The 22,309-nt window shown below is 50.0% G+C and overlaps 1 protein-coding gene across 1 annotated transcript in view; it reads right to left on the reverse strand.

Annotated features, from left to right (window-relative positions):
• Positions 1-20,030, reverse strand: part of LOC141751504 (carboxyl-terminal PDZ ligand of neuronal nitric oxide synthase protein-like) — a 36,980-nt gene extending 16,950 nt beyond the window's left edge. Inside the window, exons 1-2 of the mRNA XM_074608447.1 lie at positions 19,717-20,030; positions 15,759-15,830 (exon numbers count right to left, since the gene is read on the reverse strand). Coding sequence (XP_074464548.1) covers positions 15,759-15,830; positions 19,717-19,821 — 177 coding nt within the window. The 5' untranslated portion in view covers positions 19,822-20,030. The remainder of the gene's footprint in view (positions 1-15,758; positions 15,831-19,716) is intronic.
• Positions 20,031-22,309: the final 2,279 nt, after the last annotated feature.

The raw sequence follows: 22,309 nt of genomic DNA on the forward strand, positions 1-22,309 counted from the left end.
GGAAGCCACAGAAAAGCAGTTTGTGGAGAGCAACCTGTGGATCTAGGCTTTCCAGACACTCCTTCCCAACAGAGTTTTAGGGCTCTGATTGTATTGAAATGAAGCACTGACAGGTTGCTTCAGCCCAACCAGCTCGTGTGCCCTCTACATCCCCTTGCAGACACCCCGCCTGCTGCCATCCCAGATTTCTGCATGCCACCTTGGTGGAGTGAGGGCTCATGGAGAGACTGAGGTGAACAAGCCTCCAAGCACTGTTTTGGGAAAACTGTTCCTTTCAGGAAAGGAGCTGTGCGTCTCAGTAAAACATGCTTGACAATTTTCTGTTTTCATAAATATTCAAAACCAGCCGCACCGGGAGCTGACTAATCTGAAGGCCTTCCCTGCACCGAGCTTTCCATGCTTCAAATTCTTTTGCAGATGTGAATCCTGAGCTGCAGCTTCTCCCTGAGGTGGGCAGATGTTAGCCAGAGTCCCAGCACGGGACACTGCGGCTGGATTATTCATCAGGAGCTCACCTGGCAAGTCACGGCAGAGCAGAGAGCTGAAATCAGGAGTTTCCAGCGCCCACTCACGGCGGGGATTACACATCCCCACTGCAGGGCATGTGTGAACTCGTGCTCCCCAGCGGGGCTGCAGTCCCCATGGCCACCCAGGATTCACCCATGGAGCAGCTCAGGACCCTGCTGCAGGTCGGCAAAGGGGGCTGGGCTATGGGTGCCTTGGGCCATGCCCTCTCTGACTTTGAGAGCCTGTGTACAGTGTGGATGGATTTGGAGAGGAACACTAAACTGCTCCTGAGTGCGAGGATGGAGAAATGCAGGCAGGCACCTGCTCACGCCAGTGGGAACTGAGGTCTGCTCCTCTGCAGCAAGGTGCACAGACCAGGGAAAGCACTGCCTGATGCCCCCTGCTCGGGAGGGCTGGGATCCGTCGGCTCTACCACATGGCCTGAAAACACAGGCTTGTGGGGGGCTGCCCTGACTGCCAACACAGAGGGGGTTGCCATGGATTGTGCTTCAGTTTGGCCATTAACAGTGGGGCTGTGAGGATGCCGCCTCCGGTTCAGCAGCTGGAGGTTGGTGTGATAAGGGGGAGGCAGAGAAAAGGGCCACCTTTTATCAAAGCTTGCTTTGCCTTCTGTGGCTCTGCAGAGCGTTCAGATGGGCATGGTAATACTGGCCACCTTCTTCGCCCCCACTTCTCCCCATCTTCAACGGATCTTGGGAGGTCTCAGGCTGTTGGAGTCCCAGGCAGCCTTTAAGGATAGCTCAGTCTTTCCAGCTAAAGGTGAGGTGGCTAAGGCAGGGGACGTGGCTGAAGTTTAGATGTTCCTCTGAGCCAGTCAAAAGGACGTGGAGCAAAGAGTGGCCAGAGTTACACCCGTGGGGAGAGCAGGGCTCCTGCAGGTGACAGGAGCCGGTGGGGAGACCAGCACTGGCAGTGGCTCTTTAATTAGTCTCTTCCACCTCTGAAAACAGGCAGACTGTTCTGGAACAAAGCTGCTTTGCCTGCTTTTAAAACAGGGTGGTATAAAAGCAGCCTTTTCAAGGCCTTCTCCCTGTTAAAGAGATATTGCGATACCGCTGAGCTCCATCCCAAAAGGCACAAGCAGCCGCAGCCCAGCGCAAGGTGACATCATCTGGCCTTTGGTGCCTCTCTGACAAAAGCGCCATTGTGGGACTGTCACTTCCAGGAACCCCCTGCTGTCCCCAGGTTTAATAGGGAGCTTTCCCACACACAGCCCTTCAGTCCTTGTCTTCCCAGGGCAGGCCAACCCCAGCTCACAGGGAAGCTGGGTCTTATTTTCCTCTCCACCTCCATTCACTTTGCAGGAGAAAACAAATTACCTTCTCTATCCGCAGTGCTCTGGATGATTAATTAGCTTCAGTAATGAAGTAGTGTCTTGGGACGCCACCCCAATGGAGTCTCATGTACCAGGCACCGAGTGCACAGGAACATGAAAATGGTCCCTTACCTCAAAGACCTGCTAGATTACTGCGGATAAGAAGTGCTAATTTCATTAGAAGCAGGTCAGATTCACCTGAAATAACCCTGAGAAGTGAAACTGCAATTATACACTGCAATACCTTCAAGTAATTCGGTATTTCCCTATAAACATCAGTGTCAAGAGGCCCTGCAGAGAAGGTCCTGTTTTTGTACACATGATGTTTCATATCCTAGTTGCCCTCCAGTCTGGTATGTAGGACAAGAGACAAGTTAGGAGATTGAATTTTTTTTTTTAAACCTTGTTCATCAATGTTCAAACAACAAAGCTCAGAAAAGCAGGAGCCAGGACTCTGCGGCAGGCTCGGAGCTCCATGAAAAAGCCTCAGACCCCCTACATGGCTGTGGGAAGGTAACGGAGTATTTTGTGTGTCGGTTTCTCATCCACAAAGCAAGGATGTTCATTTTCTACTTCATTCATTCAACTGTTCTGGTTACAGCCAGTCCCCTGCTAAGTGACAGCTACCCAGCACCTACCCAGCAGGGCCAGACCACCAGATACTGCTCCTACAAAGGCATGAGCAGGGAGCAACTCAGGATTTTTGCTGCTCGCTCCAAAATCCCTACTGTACCTTCGGTCCCTTCCCACCCCTCCCCGTGGGCCTGACAGGCCACTAGTGCAGCCCCACACATCATGGAGTGGTATGAGCCCGGCAGCAGGGGAGATGCTCCTTGTTTGTTAATGGTGTGGCTGAGCTGTGCAGAGAGGGAAAAGGGGAGCTGATGCCCTCGCAGAAGCAGGAGAGGAGATGGGACAGGGGTGATGAGCAGGATGGCTTTGCTCTGTCTCTGGGAGCTGGTGTTTATTGCTTGTTTGCGGAGAGAATACAAATGGAAAGCCAGTTTTTAGTTCTTGTATGGCTCTTCACAGGAGGGTTTGTGACAGTTGCTCCTCAGGGAGCAGAGCACCCGTTCAGACCGTGAGCGGTCTATGGCGTGGGAGTCAGGCAGGACGCACCGTGGTGCGGGTGGGGGAGCTGCCGTGCATGGGGTGGGGGTTCCAGGGGTGCCCCTGGCAGGGGCTCACGCTGGCACAGCACAGAGACAGGGAGAAATCCTAACCCCACCGCTGTGCTGAGGCTCTGACAAAGGCAGGTGCCAGGATTTCAGGCCTCTAAATAATGCAACACTTCCCTCCGCGTTTACGTAATGATGCTATTTTAGCGCAGGTAGTCCAAGAGGAGGAGGATGGCAAACGGGAGGTGAAGGCAGGCAGAGGCGGGCTGGGCGAGCCACGGGCTGCCCGTGGGGATGGAGACAAGCATCAGTGCTCGAGGCTCAGGACAGCCAGGTGAGGTTCAGGTGCAGAAGGCAGAGGGGAGAAGGCCCATGTGTTAAACCGGTAACTAACTCCACCCAGCCCCTGCTCCCGAGAGGGCAGGCGTGACCTACGGTGGTTCTCCACTTCCAGCACCCACGGCTGCCCCACAGCCGGCAGAGACCCTGTGGCTGCAGCCGCCTCCTTAAAGCCTCTGACTGCAGGATGCGGGGGAGAGTGATGCTGAGCACGTGCGTACTTATCCAAAGGAGAAGGAGGAATCTAGTTTGCTGGTGAGAACCTGGAGAAGCTACATCTGCATGACTAACACCCGCTTTTGGTGAATGCTGCAGGGAGGGACCATCTCCTGGCTTCCAAACCTGCTATCACACCCCATATGCATCTTGGGTGCTGTCTTCCAGCTCTGCGTCTTGTGGTTTCTCCTAGGGAGATTAGCATTTTCTTTGCGTATCTACAGCAGAGGTAGGAAGCTGGACTTGGCACCTCTATCTTTGAGGAAGCAGAATTCAAGCTAGAATGAAGACTTGATCTCCATTTGCATTCAGAAACAGCACTTGATTACTAACTAGACCAGAATGAAAATGGGAGGGATGCTGAGCTGCCTCGCGTGCTGTGATGCGTGGACCAGGTTTCATGCCTCGTTTGCTAGGTGCAATCAGGCTCTGTCCTCGTTCGTGGCACAGAGCTCTTTGTTAGCTCAAGCCCTGGGTGCGGCCGAACCTTTCTACTTCTCAGTGCCAGCAACTTTCATGAACAGCCTTGCTATGTACTGCTCTGGGACGGTCAGGGACTGAAATAATCTGCTTTTTTCCCAGGCAAGGAGACTTTTTCTGTGTAGCTGTTAATACTATTGATCTCCAACAGTTCCACTTGAGAAAACATTTCTTACAGAAAGCCCAGTGACTTACAGTCAGCCTCCAAACGCTGCACAGAAAGGATGTGTCTGCATCTGAGAGCACCAACAGCACAGCAATTCCAGCCAGCAACAGGCCATTGAGCTTGGAGGGGGTCAGGGCCACATAGGGCCACAGGGACCGTGCTTGTATGGTCTATTAGTAAAGACTTGGCATGCAGTACAGAAAGATCCTGCCTCCTCAGTAAAATCAGCAGAGTCAGGTCCAATGTTTAGATGCAGCTATTAAGAGGGATTTTCTAAAGCACACAATTCCTAATTCCCACTGAGTTCAGAAGGAATCTTGATTCTTCTGAACAACACACAAGGCACAAATGTCACTTGAAACCTGCCCAAGAGCTCTTGTATCATGTGCGTTTCTGGAATACAGCAGAAGCAAAGACAGACGGGAGCTCACCCCTCTCCTGCCAGGCTGCCCCAGGCAGGCATCGGGCGCACCCAGGTATCACCCAGACGTGAGACCTGAGCAGTGCCGGGCACAGCACGGCTGGCATGCTGCTTCTCCCCAAGCGGGCCTTGGTTAGAAATTATTGAATGCTGATAAAATTGCCAATAGATCGTGGTAACCCTTCTCTGTGCCAAACCCAAAACCTAAAGGGAAGTCTTTGGGTTCTTCTCGAATTGCTCATAAAATCTTACTTAAATTTGGAAACAAGAGTGCTACTATAAGAGAAAGAAAATTCAATGTTAATTGTGTCATCTCCAGAACTCCAGAATATTAAGCAGTTCAAGGACTCTGATAGCCTCAGGGGAGCTACTGAGGTTGGTGAATCTTGATGAGAGAAACAGCCTGGGTTTAGACAGTGAGAATTATGGATAAAGAGGGTTTTATGGTATCAGTATTTATTGTCACTGAGTCTTGTCATCAAAACTGTATCAAAAGCAGCTACAAAGAGTGGGAACCCACCTGGGTGTGCCCTGTTTGCACTGCAAATACAGCTGTGACATGCTGTTGTCCCCCTGCTCAGCAGTGACCAGCAGCCACCCTTGGGGCTGATGCTCAGCTCCTCTTCCCTGACGCCTGCTCGGCTCCCCAGGGCTGTTCCCGTGTCCCTGGGCTGGCAGAGGTGTCAGCAGCTAGGTGTGAAGCTGTGGACATTAATGCATCCCACGCTGCTCACATACAGGTCGATGATTAACCACAAACAGTGTTCCCTGCCCCAGCTCACAGCTTCTCCTGCCTTTGTCTTCGATGCAAGGAAGCAAGAGGAGCAGGAGACCAGCATTGCCCTGGGGGAGCAACAACATGAAAATAAGAAAATGTGCCTGGGCTTGAAGTTTAGGCCCCATAATCATTAACGGCAGGAGCACGGGCTGCAGCAGGACTGAACCAGTCCACGATGGCTTGGGATCACTGAACCTTGGTGCTTCCTGAACTGCATACGGCTCTGCGGCAGGTATGGGGCACTCGGAGAGGCAGCTGGTGTTGATGGCAGACACCAGCGTTTGGGACACTTCTACCAAAGGCCCCACATGCCTGAAGAGTCACTGTGTGCCTTATGCCCTCCTGGAGCCGGCTGTAAATGCTTAGTCTTCCATTGCACTGCAGCTCATCTTCACATGCCCATTGCTCTTCCTTTGTGACAAAAATAATCAGAAATCTTTAGAGAAAGAAAAAAATCTTTATAGAGAGAAAACCCTGGAGCTCAGAGGGTCTGGTGGGACTCCTGGGGGTACACTGGAGCTGGCTGTGCTGGCAGCAGGGTGATGGGGGGCCCTGGCCTGCGATGCTCGTGGCAACCCAAGAGGCCATGTCTCCCTCCAGCAGACCCACCGCCCAGCAGCGTCCCTGCGGCAGCAGAGTGACAGAAGGACGAAGGGAGGGGGAAGTGACTCAGGTGTCCTGAAAACAGTCAGGCGGCTGCCAATTAGTCCAAATAACCCATCTGGCCCAGGGAAAGGCCGTTTAGAAAATGTCTAATCGCGTCTGCACAAAAGAAAGAAAACCATTCTGCATTGCCTTTGAAAAATCCCTGCTCTCTCCAGGGACCCAGTCAAGATTTTTATTCTGTAGATTTATCATAGAGTATTTTGGTCAAAACATGAAGTAGCTTGTCAAAGTATTATGTTAAGTAGCGCCGTTTCGGTTGGCCTTCAGGCCTCATATAGTACAGAGCAAAAGCAGAATGAAGAAAGCACGCGTAGAACCAAGCTATTGACAGCAAATCTTATTTTACTAGGCAGAATTTTGCTTTGTGGTCATGGTCCCTCAGGGTCCCCGCTCCTCAGAACACCAATCCATAAAGTACAAAGGGTCCCTGCACTGCACAAAACTGAGACATCTACAAGGTACCCACTGTTGTGGCACTAGAACTGGCCTTCCTCCCATGTCCAGTGCCAACACTCAACCTAAGAACCAGAAAGGCTGAGGTCAAAGCGTGAGGTTACATCGTGGCTACAAGCTGATTTTTTTGTATTTTTCCCTGCATGTAGATAGCTTTGCCCATGGGACAGGTTTAAGTGTTTGTGTTTCCATGGACCGTTCTGTTTTGTTGCTCATTCTGAAACGTCAACCTGCTCTAGTGGAAACCAATGCGTGTGCTTGCGTTAGCCACACAAGGAGGGTCTCTGCTCCACCAAAGGCACTCCAGGCCATGGCCAGCCCCAGCTCCTGTGCCCTCGCCCGTCCAGTTGTCACTCAAAGTAAGGCACCTCCTCGTTAACAAGCTAATCCAATGTGCTTGCTACCGCTCTGGTTGCCATTGCCATCTCAATTACATTTTTTCAGACACCAATAAAGAAGCAGCTTTGAGTTGTGGCTGATAGTTCTACACCAGAACGTAATTTGAAAGCCATTATATTTCATCTCTGTAATACTCTACAACCAGTAACATAATTGTTGTAAAAGCTACTTTATTTCAAACTAGATAAAAGCTTTGCAGAGATCTCATACACTGATATTTTAGCTAGTAAAATCAAATGCTTCAGTAATCTGATGATAATGCTGTTAAAGCCACTTTATTTTACAATTAAAAGGTACGTGCCTCATTGCCAAGATTTAGCATGAGACAAAAAGCTTTGTCTTGTTCTATTTGATATTAACGTTCTAATTTGGCTTTTATCCGTTTAACTGCTGCTTTTATTAGCCTTCAACTGAACTCCAATCCGTCCTGACTCTTATGCAAAACAATATCAATATGCCTCACTGGTTCCACCCCCTCGCTGGAGAAGCCATCCAGCTTCCAGCACTCTGAGGAAGACATTAAAAGGTCACTGTTGCTTAGAGATGACACATTTCACTGACTGATCCCTCCATCCATCTGTTATCAATCATACGTAGCGTGCTCTGAACAGGGTATAAGAACTGAAGCCTCTACAATCACCAGTCACTTCTCAAAAACTAGGTCATAGCATGCGGCTACTGAAAAAGCTCTAAGCTGTCTCCTGTGGCCAGTATTCACAGCTAGACCAGTCCCCACTCATTTCACCTCAGAAATTAAGTGGCAGAAGGTAACTAATCATTATTCTGTGGCAAGAAGTCCAGAGGTGATTTAGGGTTGGAGATGAGCAGGGTGGAAACCTGCAAGAGACTGTAAGTCAGCGGGGGAGCTCGATGGCATGGTGAGACACCCCCAAGCAGTGAGCAGAAGGCTGGATTCTCGTGTAATCTCAGAGGTGTTTATTCCTCTCCTCCTACTCAAGACGTACAAGCAGAGTGAAGTCAGTTCTCCACCATAGCTACACAATGCTGCCTAGAAACACCATTCATGATGCCACCGCAAAAACATCTCATTAAGAGCTTCTTCCCTTTGCGTTATGATAATGTGAAGAGCAGAAACTGGATAAAGCAAGCTTAGGTTAGTTTAAGATACAGCAGGCTTAATTCTTCTAGAAAAACAGCTTCCGCATTTTTAAAGCCATTTCTTAAGTTTATGAAAATTAAATTTTCTGTAAGGCTAGTAAAGCAGTATATCCATGAAACACACTTGAGCTTGCCAAGACAACCATGGATGGGAGACCACATGAGAGGCCTAAGGAGCTGCACCTGCATTACCCATCCTTCCAACCCCAGCCTTCTCCCTTCCTCAAGCCTCTATGGCAAAGAACCTCTGGGAGATACAGTCCCACCAGGTGTTTTGACTAATTAGGGCTGCAGGGCATACTGGGAAAGGAGAGAGGCTATAAAACTCAGTGTCAGGGTAGGAAGACCCTTCCTGCAGGAGGTGTGGGAGGAGGGTAAGGAGCAGTGGTTGGGAGGTTGTGGCTCTACATCACATCTCTACATGTTGTAAGAGGAGACCCTGCAGTCTTAGGCTGAGGCCACTTGTTTTGCCTGGAGAAATGGATTCTTTCTAGACCTTCTGCCAGAGGGCTCATCTCCTTCCTCCGCATCCTGGCAGTGCCTGCGCTGCAGAAAGGTAAGACCTGTGATGTGGTTGTCATCTCCTAATGTAAGGTGGCTTTCCCTCCCAAGGGCATCTGTCGGGTCTGTTATCCTCTTAAAGACCAATGAACCAACTGTGGGATTTCAAATTCAGGTGCCATTTGCAGTGTGAACAGTAAGAGGATTTTTAGGAGAGCAGGACACTGAATAATAGTAGTTTCAATGCTGCCTGCTCTTGTTAAATGCACTAACTAGTCCTCTGGCATGGGACAGGGCAAAGAACCTGCTAGGGGGGCTGGAGTGGTGAAGGCTCCAGCAAAGGAGTAATAGGAAGGGATGCGAAATGCACTGTATCATGAAAATGGGCTAATGCGTGTGTCTAGGGACACCGGAGACCCCTGCCTAGATGCTAATTAGAGCGTTCAGGTCCAAGGGTCTCTGTCCTCACACCCAGGTCTCCTCCTCTTGTGTAGGAGGAGGCAAGAGGCTCCCTGGCGTGGCTCAGGTAGGATGCTCAGAGCATGCTGCAGGACCCCTCTGCCTCCTGGGAAGCCCAGCCTGATCCCCATCACTGTGCAGGAGGCTCTGCTATAGCTGCAACAAATAGAGGAAAACAAACTAATGAGGCATTAGGGCTAAACTTAGATGCAATTAACACTTAATTACCATCCTGAAAACACTTGCTGTATTTTGCCAGGGCCTGGAAAGGTAAAACCAATTAGCTTAATCTTGTATGGTAGAAAACTTAAACTGCCTCAGGTGCCTGTCATGGATGGGACCCTGGGAGTAAGTGGTGTGTGAGACAGCAGTGCCTGGAGCTGGGCAGCCCTGCAGGCGGGCAGAGAAATGGGACGTGGCCCTGCGCAGGGCACCGGGTGCCTGGGGAAGGGAAGGGCCGTATGGCAAGGGTGCCTGGGGCCAAGCCATCCCCTCTGCTCTTGATGCCCTCCTGCCAACGTCAGTGTTCTCAGCCTGCCTGTCTGAGAGACTGTTCTTCTCTGTGCCTGTGGCTTTGCTGTGTTGCCTGGTTGTCTCCCATAATAAAGCAGATGGCAGGTAAGGGGGCAGCTAAGGGCGTGCGGGCTGATGGACAGGGAGACAGAAGTACAGAACGATCCAGAGAATGGGCAGAGGACACAAAGCCATCCACAATCACCTGTAAATCTCCTTCCAAGTCACTAGTGCAAGGTCCTCAGGTTTTTTTTGTGGTAGACTTGTAGGCTGTGCTGAAAAGGATTGACTATAGTCTGATCATTTACTGCCTGTGTGAAGCTGCAGGAGCCTTTCTTGGGCTTCTGCTTTGGAGAGGAGCCAAAACTGACACCAGACTTTCTGCAAAAGGGATCAGAGCAAGTTTGCACATGCTTATGTATACTGGGTTTGGATATCTAAAACCACTGCTCTTTCCTGGAGGCTATATGCTCTGTCTAATATCAGCGTAAGCAACCCTTGCATGGCCCTCCAGAGAAGCAGGGAAGGCATCCTAGAAAAAGATGCTCTCTTGGAGTGTACTTTGGGGTAAATACATTGTCCTTTTGGTATGGAGGAGAAAGGAGGAAGAGAAATGTACAGGCTTGGGGAAGCTTGTCTCTGAAGTCCTCCTCTCATCTTTCCATAAGGTCTGCTGTCTGCTTGTCAGTATAAATGTTGATTGGACCCATGACCGCAGCATGGGACTATCTTCTATGTACTGTTCCTCAGGCGCTCTAGTGAATGCCACTATATGATGACACTATTTATTTGAAGGTCTTGGGTGAACTGCCATGGCCAGCTCTCCTGTCTATAAAGCATCTAGTAAATGAGCATTTCCCCACCACCATCGTGTACTATCAGCTGTGTCTTTAACTGGCTCAGGGTGCTATAGCAGTTTGGAGCAGACAACGATATGCTTGTATTTTACACACTCACTGGGTAAGAATTGGCACCTGTTTTTCCTGCACCTTCCTGTAAATGAAAGGAAGGTGCATGGCATTCTGAGAACTAATGAAAGGTCCACACCAGCAGACTGAAGACTGCTGAAATATTTTAAGATGTTAGGATTGTTTTCTTTCACAGCCCAGCCCATTAGCTGAGCATTTGGATGCTCTTCCAAAGAGGCTGAAAGGAAAAGCCCTCCAGGAACTGCAGCAGAACAAACTCCCATCCAACAACAACTGATCCTGGCACGCAGCTACAGAGGTCTATACCAGGGCAAGGGCTCCAACGGTTTGCGCTTCCACACTTGAGTCTGGGCTGCAATTGCAGCGGACCAAATAACTTCATTATAGTGGGAGAGGCTGCAAAGACTAACCAAGAAATCCAACAGCTGGGAGTTCAGCTTCTATCTTTTTTTAGTACTGATCACAACTCCAGCTTAGATTAACATGAAGCTGGCAGGAAAACTTAGCTACAAGCATAATAGCCCAGGCAGAATATATCAGAGGAATCTATGCAGCGGTTATCTTGGTGAACTTCTCTTGGGTATTAAGAAGGCTGTCTGCCTGGGAAAACTGAAGGAGCTGGGTTCTAGAAGAATCTCATTAACAAGTCTATGAAACATCTCTATCTCTGAAGTCTGCCACACAGAGATAAATTAAATGGAGATGGCTGAAGGCAATCACCCTGCCCTCTGCCAAGCTGGTTCCTCCCCTTCTGTAGTAACAGCAGACAAATGACATCCACATTTGTTCACAAACCATTGCAATTTACAGCCTGGTATGGCGTTAAGTGTGAAGCCCAGCTATCAGACTGGGAGCTGCCGGGGTGCTGGAGAGGCAGGTTCTGTCCAGCTGTCCCTGCCGCCTCTGCTTCACAAGGCTGCACCGCAGGATTGTAACTTTTACTCATCCTGATTTTAAACTGATGTCATGTCACGCTTCACCACCACCAGCTGATATTTGGCAGTCAATATGACTTACAGCGTGGATGGATTGCACTTCCTCACTAGGATACCATGTGGAGAAATTGCAAAGTTTTGAGACTCTGCTTAAGAGCATGGATGCAGCAAGAGTGATCAGGATAAGAGGGAGGCTGAAATGAGAACCTGGTTCTCATGCCAAGGAGAACTCAGGCATTTCTGATGTGTCCTGCGTCAAGATTGATAAATGTTTCTGCTTCTCTGGCACACTGGCCTCTGGGGAAAAAGACTTCTCAATTAAATTAAGCCTAAGAAATATGGAGATAACAGAAGAAACGCATTAGTCCGGATGCCCACCTCCTGTTTGTTCACCCTGGTGCTTGGATGGGCGCAGCACCAGTTGGCTGTTCCCTTATGAGATGATTAAATAATCCAACATCTGTCTCCTTTCTGACTGTTAATATTTGCCCAGGTCCAAGACAGACCTTCCAAACAGATCTGAAATTTCTAGGCTTTGTAGAATCTTAAGTGCAAATTCCAGGGAAACTGCCTGTGCCTTAACGGTAATTAAATGGAGTAACTTGGGGAATTGCTGGCAGCAGGCTGTCTGTGGTGATGACAGGCTTTGACACTTACTCCTACCACGTCCTTGCACAACTCTCCACTCAAAATAGCAGCATTTTGCTAGGACTGCTTGACTGGCTGTGAAGTGCTGCACCGAGGGTAGTGTTGCTTGAGGAAGGTGGCAACTGACTGTTTCTCCTCTGGTCAGTGTTAGCTCTGCGGAAGCTGGAGAATGGATGCAGGACGTGTTGTGATGTTAACCCTTCACACAACGCCATCCATTCCCTGGTCTCCCAGGGCACGATTTCCCAAGCAACCTCAGGAGCATCAAGGAAATGTTTTGCGTTTTACAAAACTCATCTTTATCCCCTAAGCCTGTACCCGTAAGCTCTTTAGCAAAGCTTTCTTGTTACTGTTTCAGTAACATGAAACACTATGGGCTCCACATCTTCCTTAACTTCACCATGAGCCTTCAGCTGGCTAAGGGAAGAACTTGGCTATTCAGTTGCTCACTGACAGGCAGGCAGGAGTTGTGGGTCTAGGGAAAGGGTGACCCCACTGAATCAGGGAGCTATTTGGACCCTCGAGAAGGACTTTCACATTCTTCATATTAGCTGCCACTTGACTTCTGCGTGAAGAAAAATCTTGTATTTTACATAAGCTCCCTAGAGTGCTGAGAAGGCTCAAATATCTGCAGATGACTCCACTTCAGCAGAAAGCCAGCTCCACCAGAACGCTGACTCCGAATGCAGGAGCTCGAGCGGGTGCTGCCAGATGTGCGGACCTGGATGGCCTCGGGCAGTGGGAGACGGCAGATGCGGCATGTGGCTTCTCTCTGGGAGGTGGAGGAACGCCTGCCTGCACCAGGAGCTGCGCAATGAGTTGGACTCTCATAAACAGCAACTTGACATGTCTGTCAGAGCACGGGGTTCTTATTCAAGTAGCAAACTAATTTCATCACCTCCCCTGCCAGGGCAAGAGGAGGTAGAGGGATTAGTTTGAACTCTGACAATCATATAATAACATGGCAGCTGTATGCAGCTAATAATCCACTGGAAGGATTAGCAAACTTAAAGTTGTCTAGCTCTGCATAATGGGAAGCTAAGAACAGCAGCTTCCCTGTTCTACCTATTGCATTTGCATTCCCTCCAGTGGAAGCATAGAACATGATGAGACAAGGTTTTCCAGCCTGTTATGAAATGGGAATCTAATGTGTGACTAATGGAGTATTGCTAGCGATTCTATGAGCATCCATTCACTCAGGAATATGGATTTAAGCTTTACTATGAGAGTGCATCTTAAATACCTACTGCAAAAGAGCAGACCACAATTTTGGCAGACTAATGTTAAAACATGTCATTTGAGGCTCTCTAGGACTAAAGTCCTATAGTCTGTACGCTCTGCGTGTCCTGAAGTCTGCAAGCAGACTGCCCTGCTAACATGTGGAGAATACCACTGAACTCCTCCCAGGCTCCCTGGCATCATTCATATGCAACTGGCAAAAAGAGCCCAGTACAAAACATGGGACAGTAAGATGCCAAGGAGCAAACTTAGCAACTGGAGCTGCTACTTTTCTTACCACCCTCTCTCTCCCCACACTCTAAGGAGAACTTTGAGTGCTAGGCAGCTCAAGGCTTTTTTCCCCTGCGGCAAGCACTTTTAATCACAGACTGGAGACCAGAACCAGACATAGTAGTAGGAAGGCAGTTTCAGAGCTTGTATCAGTTTACTAATGAGTAACTAGAGTAACCAGCTCTGCCAGAGCTTGGAAAAATACAGGGCTGGGACTCCTCATCTTCCTCCTCCCCGGTCCCCTTCTGGAGTGGCAGAAGCCATGAGTAACTGCCTGCCCGTACCCTGCTGGCTCCGTCACCGACTGCTCCAGTGACAGCTCAAGTGTCTCCTCCCATGTAGCAGGGCAGAGAGAGCAGCATAGGAAATGTTGTGCTGGGGCTTGTACTGTGTGACTTTTCTCTTCCGCTCCAGTAGAGAATTCCAGTGGAACACTGGCGCGCACAAAGGATGAAAGCTTCAGCACAACGTGCCCCTGCCAATGCTTGGCAGAGCTGCAGGACCTTCCTCACTCTTGCAGTGCAAACAGGCACTACCACTCACAATAAGATGGTCGCAAAATACTAGTTTCTAGCTTCTTCCAGTGTTTCCTCCCAGTTGCAACTGGTGCTGCTGAGAGTTCATGGGAAAAACCTCTAGTATAGACAAGGCCTCTGCATGCAAATGAACGCCACATAAATAACCCCCATCTTTCCTCAGTTCCTAGGTTGTGTACTCTATGCACTAGAAGTCTCTTCAAAGACCTCCCAGTTCATTCTTTATGCTCTAATTAAGGATCAGTGCCAATTAACTATCTTCAATAGAGGAGCATCTTCCGCTCAGCAGCCAGGAAGTGTCTGAATAAGATCCTGCTGTACAATACGCACATGAAAAGGGAAGCCCTCCCTTTTTGGAAAGGGCTTCCAAGATTAAAACCCCAGTATAGAATACAGGATGCCCACTTTAAAAATACTGTGTGATAAGATTAACATCTGTGAATGCAGAGTGATTTCTTGTATGCCTCACATAGCACCCAAGCATGTTACTGCACCCCTGAGACATCATGGCAATAGCAGGTGTGAAAACAGAATGCAACACTTTCTAGAAACTGATACTAAAGTACTGCCTGCATTTTCTTACATGGCTGTTATCTGGTCAAAGATCAGAAATGCAGTGTCAAATCTGATATTGATTCAGATCAAAAATTACCAACAGTTATGCCAGCATCTAACCTGCCCCAGCAGTCCTCACCTATTGCCTTGGCTTCGTGTAGATGTTCACCTGTTCCATAAATAACCAGGCAATTTAGATCGCTGCTGCACTGCGTTCTGAGCAAGAGCTGTGCTAATAGTCTGAGCAGGCAAAGGCAGGGGAATGTCATTTCTGAGCTTGGCTGGAGATGAATACATCAGCTCCCCAGCCAGTTACAGGCTAAGTTTAAAAAGCGCTATTCTAAATGAAAATTAGATGGTTAAACACTGCGGGGGGAGGGGGGGGAAATAGGATAATCCCTTCAAAGCTTTAAATGGAAGATTCTCAAACCTGCTTCAGCTGATGTGAGACACACGAACAGCCTCAGAATTAAGACCCCTGCAAAACTTCAGCCAGGCACAACAGCTGCACTGTCTTTTGGGGTAGATACACTTGAACCGGTTATACATGAAGCAGATGTAAGCTAGCCACCCTGCTAATCGTAGCTAAATCTGGTGACCATTCACAGGCTGTTCTGAAGAATAAAGGGATAGAGGAAGAAGAGCGCAGACTTGATGATGAGAAACAGGAACTGTAACACTAGTGGAGGATGGGGGAAAGCAGCAAATTATTCTGTGAGCGGCAGAATCCACAAAGTCTGACGGGATTTACATCCATAACATCTGCCAGGCCACTGATATTTCAATACATAATAACATAATATATTTGGAATTGCCAATGAATTCAAGTGCTTTTGTGGAGCAGATTGAGTACATCTCATTTTTCATACACACACACAAACCCAAATAGGCTAAATAAATCTCTTAGGTTCAAGGAGAATCCCCATACCTGCTCAGCAGAGATGAGGTTTTATGTTTGAGTTTTGCTAACTGATCCCTGTGCAAAGAGCAGAGGATGGGTCTACCCTAATATGCCTTGGGAATTTCTGGAGAATCTCGTTACAGCCCTGATTGTGCTGAGATTTGAGCTCCAGACGGGAAGGATGGGGGGGAATGCGGAACAGCGCACTGCTACCAAATCACTCCAGTGAAAGTAACCTTTTATTCCGTGGGGGGTTCAGCTCTTTGGAACTTACCCGAATCCTTCTCATGGCTGCCACAATCTCCACGCGGCTGTTGGGCCTGGGTACATCCAAGCTACCGATGTACTGAAAGACAGAACAGTGAGATGTCTGTAAAGTAACGCACAAGTTAATGGTGTAGGCTTCTTCAAAACAAGCAGCATCTTTTGTTAATTTAGTCCCTGCTTGGTTAGACTCTCTTGACCCAGGACACGATAGGAATATCTGCTGTGGATACTATTATCAAAGTCAGGGAGAAGTTTGTGGATTTCTAACATCGGGTGTGAGCTTCTGATCTCATTTGGATTCTGGATGCGCCTTTACCAGTGCTTTGCAGAGCAGTGTCTGTTGCTAATCAAGTTACAATCCCACGGGTCTGAAAATGGGACTGTCCATCCTTTGTCTTTCCTCGCTACACCTGCTTTTAAAAGACTCGTAGCTAAAAGCACATAAGAGTTGGAAAGTTGCCAGGATGTGCAGCAACTAGCTTTCCTGGAAAAGGCTCCTGATTCTGCCCTAATTCTTCAGTCTGGACCATCTTCCCTCTGGATGCTGTTGTCCCTGCTTGGTTGGACCAGCTCAGCTGTCTGCAGAATCCCGGTAAACCCACTCAAATCTGTGTCCTACCCCAGCTGCTTTTAACTATGCTTACAGGAGCTGCTGCCCTAAACTAGCTGCCTGGCTGAGCTTGCACCAGTGTGATAGCAGCTGCCCTTGGCAGTGGGTGGCTGCATTTCAGTGTAAGCGTCAGCGCTGGCAGGGCCATGGGGCCCCTCACTCGGGGGCTGAGACACAGGCGGAGGGCGGGTGCCCAGCACCTTCACCTCTACCGCCTCACCTACAGCTTTCTGCAAGCCGGTTGCCTGGTCCCTCCCTTGTGATGTTGGGACGCTGTTGATGCCGTATGAGTTTTCAGGGAAGACCTGCAGGCAGATGGCTTCCTGCTGCGGGCGTTTCTCCCTCCGATGCGTGATGCCCTGTGCTGCCTGTACTCTCCCTTATGCTGGGTTGTAATGCTTGTGTGCCAAAGCAGGCTGTGGTTGTCACCTGCTGCTGCAACAAGGTGGTACCAGTGAAAGCGCACATGGCACAGATGCACAGGAGTGCTGCCGGAACCGCTGCTGTGCAGGGGAGGCACAAAGCTGCCAGCTCAGCCTTGGGAATGAGGAAAACATGCGGTGTCCTGGACAGTCACCTGGCGTGTCACCACTAATGCTGTAAAGCGGTGTGTCTCACAGCTCTGAGGAAAGACTTGCACATCAAGGGCATGTTGGTGAGGGCAAGAAAAATGCCATCTGAGTGAGAGGGTGAGTGGCCTGGTGAGAAATGCCAATGTCCTGCCAGTGTGGGCTGGTGCTGCGGCTCGGGCAGAAGGGGCAGGGTGCTGGGCTCAGCCATGGCAGGCTCCCAGCAGGGTCTGTCGGCTCCCTCCATCTCACACAGCCTGTATACGCACGGCCATCACAGGCGGGTTAGTGGGCGGCAGAGGGCAGTTTACATAGCTCAGTCCCCTTCTCAAGAGGATTTCGTTCACAAATTGAGTCTGTTTTTTGAGTGTGTGGTTTCAAGTTGTGGGGTTTTTTTTTTTTGGAAGTTGTTCCCCTGCAGAGAGGGGAGGAGGAGGAGAACGGGCAGCTAAAGACCCTGCAAACATTCAGGTTGATAATATACATATGAACAGAGACAAAATACTTCCCTAAGAGCAGCCCCATAGCTATCACTGTTACTTAGTTCTAGTTTTATTTCTCTAGTGTAATGCTTGCAGCCTGCAATGGGTTTTATCTTGAAAAACTTCTATTTAATAGGGCTTTCAGAGATGAGTTCTCCTAGCTCAGTACTTACTGCTCTTTTGCCTGCCTTGAAATAAACACCACGAGCAATCTGAAAGGTCATCTGGCTTTTCTGATGTTTCTGTAAATGCCTTTGCAAAATGGCATTTTTAAGAGCGGTTAAGTTCAGCTATAGCCTTTGGTAAACCACAAGAGAGTCAAACCGTGAGAGCCTGAGGGCAGCAGGGAAGGGAGCGATGGAGCCAGGATCTCCCTCTGCCCTGGTGGCGAGGGCACATCCGTGTTGCTCCAGATCTGTGGTCTCTTTGGTCTATCCGCCTCTCCTTCCCCGCTCCGTGGTGGCTGTCAGTGCAGTCACAGGTAATCCAGATTAATTCAGTGCAGCCGGCTGGCCTTTTGTCTGCAAACAACAGGGCTGCAGCAGGGAACGGGACCCATGCTACCAAAGATAAATTAATAGATGGGGGCAAAAGGAGAGCTGGTGACTGCTGAGCCAGGAGAGGTGCTCCCAAACTCCCTGCTCTGGCCTTGCCACAGAGTTTGGGTGCTCGTGCTCCCATGCAGAGCCCTGCCAGCTCACCAAGCTGTACACAAACAGCCACCTTCCCATGAGCAGCTCCCAGTGCTGACCTCCTGAAGTTTGTCCCTGAAGATTACAGGGCAAGTAAGACAGTTTGGTATGTGGAGATTAGAGACTGAACGTGGTCAGTGAGATTGCCCGGTGCGAGACACCTGGCAGCCAGTTCCAGCCTTGTCATTGTCAGAGTCGCAGCTGACTGATGTGCCCACAATGAGCGTCCTAATTGGAAGAGACAGACTTTAGAGCAGAACTGAGCAAGCATGTTACTAAGGTAATGCAAACCCTATCTCAGATCCACACATCTTAACAGCGTGTTATCCACTCTCTGAATAGCTCTGGGTGCCTGAAGCTGTCAATCTGAAGAAGCCCATTTCACTCAGTTAAAGGTACAGTTGCTTCACACCTTTTAAAAATCAAAATAAGGATTTTTCTTCTCCTCAGCACAGTCTGCAGCATAGCAAATGTTAATGTAAAAAAAGAAAACAAAGATTAATTGTTTTTCTCCCCTATGGAAGAGAGATTTTTAAAGTACATGATTAAGTGTCTATTCAGATCCATCCTATATCCTGCTTAAGTCTTACAGCTCTTTTAGCAGGAAAACCAAAATCCGCATTTCAAAGCTTTATTTGAATATATATATGCCCCTTCTTTCCAGCTCAGGAGACGGCAGGCGTGAATTCCATTTCTAATCTGTGTTAGGCCACCTGCAAAGAGGGGAAGGGAACCCTACAGTTGCTCCAGCAAAATGCAATTCTTCTTGTCAACTGAATTATAAACCCGTTCCCTGTGCTGTCTACAGAATGTCAATTCCAATGGAGTCACTTTCTCAGAGTGATGCTGTGCTGCCAGACCGTTCTTTATGATCGATACAAAATTTCAGACAATATCAGTATTTCTTTCTGATACCTGAAGACAGCATGCATTTAAACGAAGCCCTTGCCTGCCCAGCTTTTTATGCTGGGAACAGGTCAGATGGAAGGCGGCACTGGCAGGGTTTTAAGCAGCATGTAAAATGTGCTGGTTTCCAGGGGAATACAGAGCTGTCACCGCAGCGGGATTGGGGTCCTGCCCGACAGGGGACAGGACAGGCACCAGGTCGAGGGACGTGTACGTCCATCCGGTGCTGTCAGAGGGGTCTCTCCAGATCAGTTCTCAAATGAAGCACATGGGCGGCTTCTAAGGATATAAACTGCTGAGAAAATACTAGGAAAAGAGCAAGGACCTGTTTGATTGTGGGAATTAAATGTAAGGCTTTCATAATTTGTTGGTGTTTTCTTTAGGATTCCTCAGTCTGACACGCAGGGGGACTTGCAGAGCCAAGAACAGAGGTGCCACGGGCCGGGCTGGAGGGGGCACGGTGAGCCCCGGCCTCGAGCGCACGGAGCCATTGGCCCCGCCGTGCCACCGGGCCCGTGGCCGGCACATGCCCCACGGCTGGTGGCCGGCCCAGGCGCCCCAGCCGGGGGGACCCTGAGGTCGGTCCGCAACAGGCGAGGGCGAAGAGGCCGCGGGGGGAGCCCCCGGAGCCTGGAAGGGGCGAGGGGCTCTGACCGGCGGTGGGAGGGGGGGCCGCCGGGGCGGGGGGAGCGCGGCCGCGGCTCACCTTGGCCTGGAAGTGGATGCCGTGCTGGAAGGCCTCCTCGTTGTGCAGCGGGACTCGGGAGTCGCAGCCATCGTCCACCAGGTTGTACCGGTTCTTCACCGGCATGGCGGCGGGCGGCCGGCCGCCTCAGGCCGCGGCCCCGCCAGGCATCCCCGCCGGCAGCGCCCGGCCCCGCCGAGCCCCGGGGCGGGCGGCGCGGGGGGCAGCGGGACGGGGCTGCCGGTGCCCGAGCCCGGCCGCGTTTTGAATGAGCGTCCGCGGGTGCGAGCGGGGCCCCGGCCCCCGCCGCGGCGCCATTGGCCCCAAGTTGCCTCATGTGATGCGGCGGGAGCCCGCCCTGCCCGCGGCCGCCCCGCCTCGGCCGGCCCCGCCGCGCTCTCCGGCCGCCACGGGGAAAGGCGCCGCCTTCACGGGGCCGTGCCCGGCCGCGGCGGCGCCCAGGGCTCCCCGGCCGGCCGGCGTTACCTCCGCTGCACCGGCCGCCGGCGCCCCGGGCCTTGCGCCGCCTTCGCTTCGGTGGTGCCGGTCTCGGCGCTGGCCTGGGCGGCCGGTGAGAGCCGGGCTGGGCCCTCTGGAAGGAGCAGAGCCCCGTGATTCTGGAAGGGAGGTTCTGCTTTGTGCAGTCTTCTCTGTAGGCTGGAGGATAAACACCTGAAGCATCGTGCTGAAGTTTGGCTCATGGAGGTTTGTCCTCCCGCGTGTCTGGGGCTGTCCTGGCCTGATGATGCCTTTTCAATACATAACCTCCGAGGACACAAAAATACCAAAGCCCCGGTTCTCGGCTGTAAGCGTATCGTGAGGAAGAGTCCTGAGCACGCCTTGGGGTAGGTGTTGCCTTGACTGGGGGCGGCAGCACCATGCTCCTAACTGCAGCACTTACGGATGGAGTCTCACCTTAATCAAATTGTTTGCTTTTTTGGATAGTGTAAGTCACGCTGTATGTTGTCAGCAGCACCTGCTCCATTTCCCGTGTTAGAAAAATCTAAAAAGATGGTGTACACAATGATGGGACAAGGGGTAATGGCTTTAAACAAAAAGAGGGTAGATTCAGACTAGATATTAGGAGGAAATTTTTTACAATGAGGGTGGTGAGACACGAGCCCAGGTTGCCTGGAGAGGTGGTGGATGCCCCATCCCTGGAAACATCTCAGGCCAGGTTGGACAGGGCTTTGAGCAACCTGATCTTGTTGAAGATCATGGCAGGGGAGGTTGGAACTAGATAGCCTTTAAAGGTCTCTTCCAACCCAAACCATTGTATGGCCTAGGACCTCACTGCAGCTGCCACATGAGAATGGTGCACTCAGGGTCTTTCCTTCCCACTTTGGGCGGCAAGGCACCATGCAGGGCGTCCCTTGGGAGGCCCACTGTGCACACGCTCTCTGCAGGCACCAGCACGGCAAAGGGGTGGGTGCAGAGACATGTGCGCCACTGTGATGGCGAGATGCAAAGCTTGTCTTCTGGCTGTTATGCTCTTTGCCCTTTACAGGAATGATCAGAAATGGGAATTGTGTATAATTCAAGGAGCGGAGGCTTATAGGTGCTCCGGCTGATCTCATGTGGGTTCCCCAGAATTAGTTTTTGAGTGATCAGTTATAACTTTTCATCATACAGATAACTCCCCGGGCAGATGCTTGAACGTTGTTGGACACCACCTTTTAATGTGGATTTCACATTAGCAAGAGAGAAAATTTTGGCCATAGGTGGACAGTGCACAACTCCCTGTCTCTGTCTCAGGAGCATAATCATCCTGAGTTTCTTGGCATCTCTGAGGACTCCTAAGTCAGTGGGAAATGGGCAAGAGCCAAAAATCCAGAAACTTATAATTAAGAGGGGGAGAAAAAGCCCGAAGAATTAATATTGGTTCACTGCCTGTGACCCTACATGTTCAAGTATTTTGTGGTATTAGCAGCTCGTTCTGGCACTTGTGCTGGGGTGGGTTCTGTGGTCAGCCTCTGGTCTTTGCTGAGTTTTTCTGTTTCCAGACAGGCTGCCATTTTTTTTCTTCTTCCAAGTTACAGCGTTGCATTACCTCTCCATTTAAATATTCACATGTTTATGCTAATCCCTCTTTTATATGGCGTAACTCAAAATGGGTTTTGTTTCAGGTATGTAAATACATTAATTGGTTTCTGTCCAATATGCTACTCTAGATACGCATCTCGCCTGCGGATTCATCAGTCTAGTTCTTTGTTGGTGATTTTTTTGTGTGGTCTTTATGCTGTTGTTTAGTGTGTACTAAAAACATTTCACGGCACTTTTCTTATCTTGTATGAACCTTGATTTAAAAAATATCTGTTGACCTGAATGAATAACCTAGATTTTGTATGCAAACGTCCTTGGACTGATTGAGCAAGACTCAGTGCTTTGGTTCTCCTAAGCCTGCAGAGGAGGAGATGCCACCCAGTCAGCCTATGCTTGTGCTTCCTTTGATGCTAACGCCAGCAAAGCTCAACTAGTAAGGGGAATAAACCCAACACAGCCACTACTGGTGAGTGTCTACATTGATTCTGCAATACTGCGTTTTAACTGAGGCATGCATGAACCTGTCATGGTGCTGAGCTGCTGAAAGTTCCTCCTCATTACCCTCCCGTTG

Source organism: Larus michahellis, chromosome 15 (genome assembly GCF_964199755.1).
Source record: "Larus michahellis chromosome 15, bLarMic1.1, whole genome shotgun sequence".
Lineage (NCBI taxonomy): Eukaryota > Metazoa > Chordata > Aves > Charadriiformes > Laridae > Larus > Larus michahellis.